Source organism: Mustela nigripes, chromosome 14 (assembly GCF_022355385.1).
Source record: "Mustela nigripes isolate SB6536 chromosome 14, MUSNIG.SB6536, whole genome shotgun sequence".
Taxonomy (NCBI): Eukaryota; Metazoa; Chordata; class Mammalia; order Carnivora; family Mustelidae; genus Mustela; species Mustela nigripes.
The window spans coordinates 105,815,806-105,826,523 of NC_081570.1; the positions used below are offsets into that span (position 1 = coordinate 105,815,806).

Genomic DNA, 10,718 nt, shown 5'->3' on the forward strand with positions numbered 1-10,718 from the left:
CTGGCCATCCCGGCGGCCAACCCCGTGGCCAGGCCCCCGGACCCCCAACCGCCCCAGAAGCTGGTGGAGCGGGATACAGAGATCCGGGAGCCTGAGCCTCCGGCGCCTGCATAGACGCTGGCCGCGCTGCTGACAGGCCGGACCCAGTGGCTGGGCGACTGCATGGAGCCCAGGGACCGATAGTTGGAAGAGAAGGTGGAGTGGGTGGTGAAGCTCATGCTGTTCGGAGAGTAAGATGAGAGGCCAGGACTCGGGCTCGGGCCAGGAACTATTCTTTTTTTTTTAAATTTATTTTTTATTTTTTATTTTTTTTAAATGATTTTTATTTATTTATTTGACAGAGAGAAATCACAAGTAGATGGAGAGGCAGGCAGAGAGAGAGAGGGAAGCAGGCTCCCTGCTGAGCAGAGAGCCCGATGCGGGACTCGATCCCAGGACCCTGAGATCATGACCTGAGCCGAAGGCAGCGGCTTAACCCACTGAGCCACCCAGGCGCCCCTGAAAACATTATTCTTAATGAAATAAGACACATATAAAAAGACAAATGTTGTATGATTCCACTTACCTGAGTTACCTACTACAGGCAAATTCATAAAGACAACAAGTAAAAAAAGGATTGCCAGAGAATGGGGGGTGGGAAGAAAGAAGGATGTTTGGGATGATGAGAAAGCTTTGGGTATAAAGAGAGGTAATGGTTACATAAAACCTTGATTGTATTTAATGTCACTGAATTATACATATATTAATGTTTAAGACAATAAAGATTATGTTATGTGTACTTTACAATAAAGTTAATTATATACCCCAAAGAAATTAAAACACATCCATAAAAACATGTCTGTGAATGTTCATAGCAGCATTATTCATAATAGCCTAAAAGCAGAAATAACTGCATGTCTATCAACTGATTAATCAATGAATAAATGTGGTACATCTATACAATGAAATATTATTTAGTGATAAAAAGGAATCAAAGTAAAACTGGGAAAGTTCTAATAAGATTGGTGGAGAGTATCAATGTCAATATCCAATGGGTCATATTATACTACAGTTTCGTAAAAAGTTTTCACTGGGGGCTTTTGGGTAGAGTGTATAAAGGATCTCTCAATATTATTTCCTATAACTGCGTGTAAATCTACAAATACCTCAATAAAAATTTCAATTAAAAAAACTGTCACAGAAGGTGACACTGGCTGTGATCTCAAAGTGTCCTGCTTTCTCCTAAAATTTTATGCCACAGATCTACTTATTTATATTAAAGTTTTTGAACTTGCCCTTAGGAAAAAAAAGAGGATGAAGTACTGGTACATGCTAAAACATGGATCAACCTTAAAACCATTATATCTTAAGCCAATTATAAAAAAAAGTTGATATAAAAAAATTTATATGAAATATCTAGAATAAGCAAATCTAGAGAGACAAAATGTAGATTAGTGGTTGCCTAGAGCAGGACAGGAGGCTTGGGAAAAACTGCTAATAAACATGGGGTTTGTTTTTGGGGTGATGAAAATGTTCTAAATTTAGATTGTGATGATGGTTGCAAAATTGTGTGAATATACTAAAATCCATTTAATTGTGTACTTTCCATGGGTCAACTATATGGTATATGAATTATGTATCAATAAAGATGTTAGAAATTTTTCTTGTGAAGAATACTGTTAGAGAGCTTATGGGGTGGGGTGGCAGAACTAAGATGAAACTTTGGAAAATTCTATGTATTGATTAACCATGCCTTTTCTGTCCCTCTTTAATACAGTTATGCAGTGAACCATATACTTCTTACCCAGCAGCTTGAATTCCTGTACTCCTTTTCTTGAACTAGTAGGATAAAGATTATAAAGTGTGGGATTTTTTAACCATTTTACCTGTGAGTAGCTCTATCCACGTCTGGACGGTTTCTGTGGGTTCAGTTGCTTTGATGTGTTTGAGAGTTTCATCCAGCAAAACATCCCCTGTTGGGCTATCTGACTTTAGAAGTACCTTTAAAGGAAGAGTCAAGGGTCCCTAGTTCATTTACTTAATTCAAATGAAAATATTTCAGTATGCCATATATAGATTATTGGTTAAGTGTTATAGGAAATGCAAAGCATTCAAGAAGTTTAAAATCCAGCATGGCATAATAGTAAGAGGACAAAAATAACATTTGAAGTGGACCCTAGGAACAAACTGGATATAAATGATCATGTAGAAAATATGCAATAATAACTCTCTGGGTCTGGAATACCAACTTTAAAAAAAAATATTTTATTTATTTATTTGAGAGTGAGAAAGAAAATGAGCAGGGGGGAGGGGCAGAGGGACAGGAAGAAGCAGACTCCCTGGTGAGCAGGGAGCCTGATGCGGGGCTCCATCCCAGGTCCCCAGGATCATGACCTGAGTCAAAGGCAGATAACCAACTGAGCCACCCATGTGGCCAGAGCATGTGACTCTTGATCTCAGGGTTGTGAGTTCAAGCCCCACACTGGGGATAGAGCCTCCTGGTGATACCTAAAGAATGTCATTTTGGTAGAGTTCTGAGTATGACAGTGATGTTATGAGTGGAAAAAATAAGTAGTAAAAAATGGAAACAGGAGTAAAACTCATATGGTGGACTCGACTCGCTTATAAACGGAGGAGAAAAATCTAATGGTTATCTGAGCATGACTAGGGTTAAACAAAGACTCACCTGACCCATATGTTTGCTCTCCTCCTATATAAAACTATTTCATAATGTTATAGTTATAGAGGGAGTAATAACAGCATGCTAAAGTGATTTTTCTACATAAAAAAGATAAAACCATAACCTCCTTCTAATTTTGTAGATGATGGATATTTGAATTTATTCCTCTGCTATAGGTTAACTGAAATTGTTAGATAATGGCACAACTGTCAGTGATACTTATCTTGTCTCACTATTCAGATCTTCCCATTCCCCCCAGGGGTACCTGGGTGGCTCAGCTGGTTAAGCCTCTGACTCTTGGTATTAGCTCAGGTCTTGATCTCAGGGTCATGAATTCAAGGCCCTCAAAAACAAACAAACGAACAAACAAAACTTCCCATTTCTCCAAAATGGACCATTGGTACCTGCCCTTTCGTAAGTTAGGAGGATGTCCACAAAGGTGCTATACCTTTCTATCCAGTAGTCGCTTCTTACGCATTGTGGGGGGTTCCAGATAGATTCGACCCCGCATTGCCAGCTCTATCAGGATACCCCCTCGCAGGCCAGATGATATGCAGTCATTCCAGAAAGATGTGTAACCCTAGAAAAGGCAAAAGAGAAGAGAATGTTCTGAAAGGGTATGGACTTGCAGCAAGCACCTTAAAGATGGTTCACCTTTTTTTTTTGTTCAAAAGATTTTATTTGTTATTTGACAGAGAGAGTGTGAGATAGGGAACACAAGCAGGGGGAGAGGGAGAGGGAGAAGCAGGCTTCCCGCTGAGCAGAGAGCCCAATATGGGACTCAACCCCTAGTACCCTGGGATCATGACCTGAGCCAAAGGCAGATGCTTAACAACTGAGCAACCCAGGCACCCAATGGTTCACCTTTTTGTGAGTCATTTCATGTCACGTAACATGAACTCAAAGCATAGAATAAGATTGGAATCTCTCTTTAATCCCCTTAATCTAAACCCCCCAAATAAGGTTTTCTGTCTGACTTTTAGCTCTTTGTGAATTCCTGTGGTTCAGTTGTTAGTTGATAACTGGCAAGTCAAATTTTAATTTTTGAGAAGAATTTTGGCTTCTTGGAAAGCTATTTTATTAGGTAGTGTGGTAGAAATCCAGCTCTGCCACTGACTGGTTAAGTGCCTTGGGTATGTTATTTAGCCATTTTCAAGTGCAATGTCCTCATCTGTAAAACAGGGACACTGATATCTTTCTTTCTAAGTTTGCTGTGAGGAATAAATTGGATGTTACATATAAGAAGGCATTTAGTAGAGTGCCTGGCATATAGTAGCCACTTAAATTACTAGTTTCCCTTCCTTGGAAGCTATACAAAGACATAGAAGAAATAACCACTGTCTTAAGGAACCAAAAAATCTAACTGGAAATACCATGCAAGTGTGAGGAAAATTCTGTGATAATATAAATTTTAAATAAAAGCTCAATTGAAAAAGCAGCAGCAGAAGGCAAAAGTTTGGTTTAGAGGATAGTTTTTCAAATTATAAATCACTTTTAGGCTAGTCAGAAACTTTTATGGGATTTGAACTGGGGTTTAAAGAATAGGCTGAATTTTTCAGAGAAGGGAAGGTTTTCTGGATGAAGATAAAGGAAATCATCCAAATTCTACTATTTTTCAAAAGGGCATTCTAAGTAAAAGTTTAAAGGAAAAAGACATCAAATATGTTTAGAGATCTACTCAAGGACATAAGATCAAGTTGATTGGGGCCAAGCTGTGGAAAGCCTCCATGCTCTGAACTTTTACTCAAGGCAATATTGAATCCTGAAGGTTCTGAGCAAGGAGTTACAATTAACACAAGAAGAACTGTTAAAGAGTTATTAGACTAACTGTTCAACATTCCAGCCATTTTTAGGTGTAGCACTCCCTCTAATGGAAGAGAAACTGGATGAGATGTTGGCAGGGAAGTTCTAGCATAGCTTTAAAGTATCACCTTTAATGGTTACTACATAAATCACTATTTTAAAAAGATTTTATTTACTTATTTACTTAATTTTTAATTTTTTAAAAAACAAGCTCCACGCTGAATGTGGACCTGGAACTCATGACCCCAAGATCAAGGGCCTCATGCTCCACCAACTATGCCAGTCAGGTGCTCCATAAATCACTATTAATCGTAGTAATATATAATATTTATTGGATACTTATTATACAGATTTGCGTTCAGCTTTTTTGTATGCACGATCTGATCACATCTTCACAACAACCATATAAGGGAAGTACTACTATCCACATTTTAAAGATGAGGAAACTAATGGAGGTTCTGTGACACGCCAGGGGTTACAAAGCTAAACAGTGGCAAAGAATTAAAAACATTTTTTTAATACCATTTTCCTCTTCATTGGTTTAGAAGTTATGCACTCTCTTCTCTTTAGCAAAGTTATCCTTGAAATTTTAACATGCATGACAACTTAAAATTAATACAACATCTAATTAGTTTTAAATGAATCAATATTTAACCAGTCTTCCATTTGACCAATATATATTTTTTAAAGATTTTATTTATTTATTTGTCAGAGAGCGAGCGAGCGAGAGCGAGCACAGGCAGACAGAGTGGAAGGCAGAGTCAGAGGGAGAAGCAGGCTCCCTGCGGAGCAAGGAGCCCGATGCGGGACTCGATCCCAGGACGCTGGGATCATGACCTGAGCCGAAGGCAGCTGCTTAACCAACTGAGCCACCCAGGCGTCCCCCATTTGACCAATATTTTATCTTTTACCTAACGTTAGACATTATTATTATCATTATCATTATATTATACAGGTAGCACTTGTTTAGATTTACGCAGATGCTTGTCAATATCTTTGCTCACCATTACTACCTGCATCTTAGACCTCTCTCTGGTACCATTTTCCTTCTTCCTAAAGCAGAATTTCCTTAAGTGAAAGTCTGTTGGAGACAAATTATTTTATCCGAAAGGTCTTTACCTAACATTGTTTTTGTTTTTTAAGATTTTTTAATATTTTATTTATTTGAGAGAGAGAGAGAGAGAATGAGAGAGAGAGACTGAGCATGAGGAGGGGGTAGAGAGAAGCAGACTCGCACTGATCAGGGAGCCAGATACAGGACTTGATCCCGGGACTCTGGGTGGCCTGAGCCACCCAGCCACCCACTTCAACATTGTTTTCTAAAGCTAAGTTCCTTGGGGCGCCTGGGTGGCTCAGCCATTAAGTGTCTGCCTTCGGCTGGGATCAAGCCCTGCATCAAGCCCCACATCGATCCACGCATGGAGCCCTGCATTATGCTCCCTGCTCAGTGGGAAGCCTGCTTGTCCCCATCCCACTCCCCCTGCATGTGTTCCCTCTCCCACTGTCTCTCTTTCTGTCAAATAAATAAATAAATAAATAAATACCTTTAAAAAAAGATAGTTTCTCATGTCAAAATGGATTAAAGATCTGAATAGAAAATAAAAAATAATAAATATGGTTTTTCTGGACATAACAATCCTGGCTGATAGTTTTCTTGTAGCACACTGAAGATATTAAGCCCTCCACTTCCAGCTTCCATTGTTGCAGGGAGAAATATATCATTCTTTTGATTGTGGTTGCTTGTAGATGATTTGTCTTTTTTCCATAGGTCCCTCACAATCTTCTCTCTTGGTGTTTTGTAATTTGACGATGGCATGACTGTGTGTGAATTTACTTATCCTGCTTGGCATATGCTTCCTGCATTTGTAGGTCCATTTCTTACTCTTCAAAAATTCTCATTCTTAATTCTTAAAAATTTTAGTTCTCCTCCATTTCCTATATTTTTCCCTTCTGGGACATCAGTCTTTCTGTCTTTTAATCTTTTATATTTTCCATTTCTTTTGTCTCTAAATTGCTTTCTGAAGAGTTCATATCTGGCTTCCAATTTACTCTCTCCATCTGTAACTAATATGCTAAACTAACCACAAGATTTTGATTTCAACTTTGATTTTTTTCATTTCTAAAAGTTCTATGTAATTATTTTTCATATTTGCTTGGTCATTTGTGATCATTTCTTTTTGTTGTTCATTTTGTGATTCTTTTATTTCTTTAAAAGGTCATAGATATTGGGGTACCTGGGTGGCTCAGCGGGTTAAGCCTCTGCCTTTGGCTCAGGTCATGATCCCAGAGTCCTGGGATGGAGCCACGCATTGGGCTCTCTGCTCAGCAGGGAGCCTGCTTCCCCCTCTTTCTGTCTCTGCCTGCCTCTGCCTACTTGTGATCTCAGTCTGTCAAATAAATAAATAAAATCTTAAAAAAAAATAAAAGGTCATAGATATTTTATGTTTTCTGATCATTTTAATATGTGAGGTCCATGAATGACCTATTATTTGTAATTTCTGCTGATGATTTCTTTGTCATGGGTATTTAATTCTTTGTATGTTTGATATTTGATTAAGTGGCCCATATTTGGGCACCTGGGTGGTTGAGTGGGTTAAAGCCTCTGCCTTCAGCTCAGGTCATGATCCCAGAGTCCTGGGATGGAGCCACGCATTGGGCTCTCTGCTCAGCAGGGAGCCTGCTTCTTCCCCTCTCTCTGCCTGCCTCTCTGCCTAATTGTGATCTCTGTCTGTCAAATAAATAAAATCTTAAAAAAAAAAAAAGAAGTGGCTCATATTAAATTTTTTTGTGAATCTCTGAGATCCTGAAGGCCTAAATTAAAGATGCCTTCTTTCAGAGAGGAAGATCTGTATTTGCTTCTGCTGAGAGTCAGGCATGAGGGGATTGGGGGACTGCCACACAACTGGGGCCAGAATTTTATTTTTTTACAAGATTTTAAGTAATCTCTATATCCAACCTGGGGCTTGAACTCACAAGATCAAGAGTCTCATGTTTCAGTGAGCCACCTGGGTGCCCTCTACTGGGACCACATTTAAATCTAGCTTCCCCATTTTATCTCAACTCTGAGGTTTATTCCTGACTATCCAATTCCCAGATATCAGGACTGATTTGATAATTTGTCCTGGGGCAATCTGGATTTCATGTTTGTTTACTGCTCATCTCTACGATTTTAAGTTTGGTGTTTGTTTGGTGACCCTGAAGATTTATTACTTTCCAAAGGCCCAACAGTACTTAGAAATTATGTTTATTCAAGACTCAATATCTGATCACTATACTGCCAGAGACAGTGATCTTCTAATTCCAGTTTTCCCATTATAACCAGGATGATCTTTATGCTCAAATCTAATGATATAACTCCCTTCTACTCTACTTAAAAATCTTTCAAAACTCCTCCCAGTCAAGTCCAAATTCCTTAGTATAATGCTCAAGCCAAGAGGCTACTCACTGGTTTCTCCCTGGCCTCGTTCCCATAGAACACTATGCTCAGCTTTCCAGAACTATTTTTAAGTTTATTTTATTAGTAATCTCTAAACCCAATGTGAGGCTCAGACTCAAGACCCTGAGATCAAGAGCTGCATCCTCTCAGATTGAACCAGCCAGGGACCCCCAGAACTATCTTAAATACTCTTTTTTTTTAAAGATTTTATTTATTTATTTGACAGAGAGAGATCACAAGTAGACAGAGAGGCAGGCAGAGAGAGAGAGAGAGGGAAGCAAGCTTTCTGCTGAGCAGAGAGCCCGATGCGGGACTTGATCCCAGGACCCTGAGATCATGACCTGAGCCAAAGGCAGCGGCCCAACCCACTGAGCCACCCAGGCGCCCCTTAAGTACTCTTAATGTATCATTTTTGCCTACTGGCCTTTGTTCACATTGTTCTCTCTGTCCAAAAGAATCAGTACCCTTATGTCCCCAATTCTTCCCTGTTCTTAAGGATTGTGTACAGGGATCATATCTTCTATGTACCTTCTCTAACAACACCTTTCCTTCTAGTCCACCCTCCAGGTTAGGTTCCTCACCTGGGTGTGCCTATATATACTTCTCCCTTATTTCCTTTATCACACTGTAATCAATTGTCCTCAGTAGAGTATAAATTTCTTAAGGAAAGAGTATCTGACTAATACATAGTAATTCTCAAATTTTTTTTTTAAAGAAAGATTTTATTTTATTTATTTGACAGAGAGAGAGAGCATGAGAGGGGAGAGAACAGACTCCCCACCGAGCAGGGAGCCCGATGTGGGACTCGATCAAGGGACTCCAGGATCATGACCTAAGCCTAAGGCAGTCGCCTGACCAACTGAGACACTCAGGCACCCTCTCAATGTTTCTTGACAACATAAATTTATGATCGGAAATAAACATGTTGGGGTGCCTGGGGGTGACTCAGTTGTTAAGCATCTGCCTTCAGCTCACGTCAAGATTCCAGGGTCCTGGAATCAACCCTTGCATAGGGCTCCCTGCTCAGTGGGAAGCCTGCTTCTCCCTCTCCCACTCCCTCTGCTTGTGTTCCCTCTCTCGCTGTGTCTCTTTGTGTCAAATAAATAAAATAAAATAAAATAAATAAAAAAAAGAAATTGCAAACCTGGCAAAAGCTCAGTTGGAACCATAAACATTCCTTAAACCTATCCACATTTCCTGTGGGCCTAATTTTAGATACAAACCTGGGATTAGTTCCATCTACTATCTGCCTCATGCTACTTTGGAAGAGTCACGTTTATAACCCCTCTTTAAGGAGGGAGTAGGTTTTTTTTAAAAGATTAATATTTGGTTTTATGCAACTTAGCTGCCTAATTAAGGTTAAACTATAACTTTTTTCAGGACATGTAAATTATTTAGGCTTAACTTTTATATAATCTTGGTAATTTTATAATTCTCAACAGGTGTGCAAACACCCATCAGCCAGTACTAAAGCAAATAGAGGAAACTAATTTGTTTGTTTTTTCATTTCTTCCTGACCATGTAGCTTCTGTTACAGTAACAGTGATGTCAGACTGTCAACAGAACTGTAAATGAGAAGCACTGTAAATAAAGAAACAATGGGTAGCAGCATGTAGAAACTATGTTTTTTAATATCATTCCCATCTTATGTAAAACTCCCCAGGAGTTTTTTTAAACTTTCTTTTTATTGAGTCATGCATCGTAATAGAAAAAAGCTTGAAAATATACATGTGGAGTTTTAAAAAATAATTGTAATTCTAAGGTCCATATCCCTCTAAATAAATATATCCAGATATACTGGTGAATTCTCAAATCATCTATAGTAAAGATTCTGTGTTAAAGGGCCAATGGTTCAATATGCAGGATGATCTAACACATGCATATTTTTTTTTTTAATATTTTATTTATTTATTTATTTGACAGAGAGAGAGATCACAAGTAGGCAGAGAGGCAGGCAGAGAGAGAAGGAGGTGGGCTCCCTGCTGAGCAGAGAGCCTGATGCGGCACTCCGTCCCAGGACCCTGAGTTCATGATCTGAGTCGAAGGCAGTGGCTTAACCCACTGAGCCACCCAGGCGCCCTAACACATGCATATTAAAGTTCACCATTAAGTCATTAAATTTAGTTATCAAAGGCTATACACATTAGGGAAAAGAGAAAGAGAAAAATTTTAGGATCTACTAAGACAGATGGAATTGCACATTGCTTCATGACCAACAGAGAATCCTGAAGGCCTGTAGAATGAGATCTTTGAGTAGCGGACCTTGTTTTGTTTTAATTAGAAGTGTAATAAATGACTGTAAAAAAAAAAAGGAAAAAAATCACATTATAGAAATGTGTAAAATTACAGGGGCGCCTGGGTGGCTCAGTGGGTTAAAGCCTCTGCCTTCAGTTCAAGTCATGATCCCAGGGTCCTGGGATCGAGCCCTGCATCGGGCTCTCTGCTTGGCGGGGAGCCTGCTTCCCCCCTCTCTCTCTGCCTGCCTCTGTCTACTTGTGATCTCTATCAAATAAACAAACAAACAAATAAATAAATAAATAAAATCTTTAAAAATAATGTACTGTTTTTCTTTGAAGTGCTCTACTGAAATATTAGCTTCCAAGGTTTGAATTAAATTCCTCTTTTATTTTATTTTATTTTTAAAAAGATTTTATTTATTTATTTATTTGACAGAGAGAGAGATCACAAGTAGGCAGAGAGGCAGGGAGAGAGAGAGAGAGGAGGAAGCAGGCTCCCTGCTGAGCAGAGAGCCTGATGCGGGACTCGATCCCAGGACCCTGAGATCATGACCTGAGCCGAAGGCAGCGGCTTAACCCACTA

At 39.3% G+C, this 10,718-nt stretch overlaps 1 protein-coding gene across 1 annotated transcript in view; it reads right to left on the minus strand.

Annotated features, from left to right (window-relative positions):
- The window catches only part of GOLPH3L (golgi phosphoprotein 3 like), a 43,024-nt gene that overhangs the window by 15,210 nt on the left and 17,096 nt on the right, over positions 1–10,718 (minus strand). The window contains exons 3-4 of the mRNA XM_059376057.1: positions 3,108–3,239; positions 1,866–1,980 (exon numbers count right to left, since the gene is read on the minus strand). Of these exons, the coding sequence (XP_059232040.1) occupies positions 1,866–1,980; positions 3,108–3,239 (247 nt within the window). The remainder of the gene's footprint in view (positions 1–1,865; positions 1,981–3,107; positions 3,240–10,718) is intronic.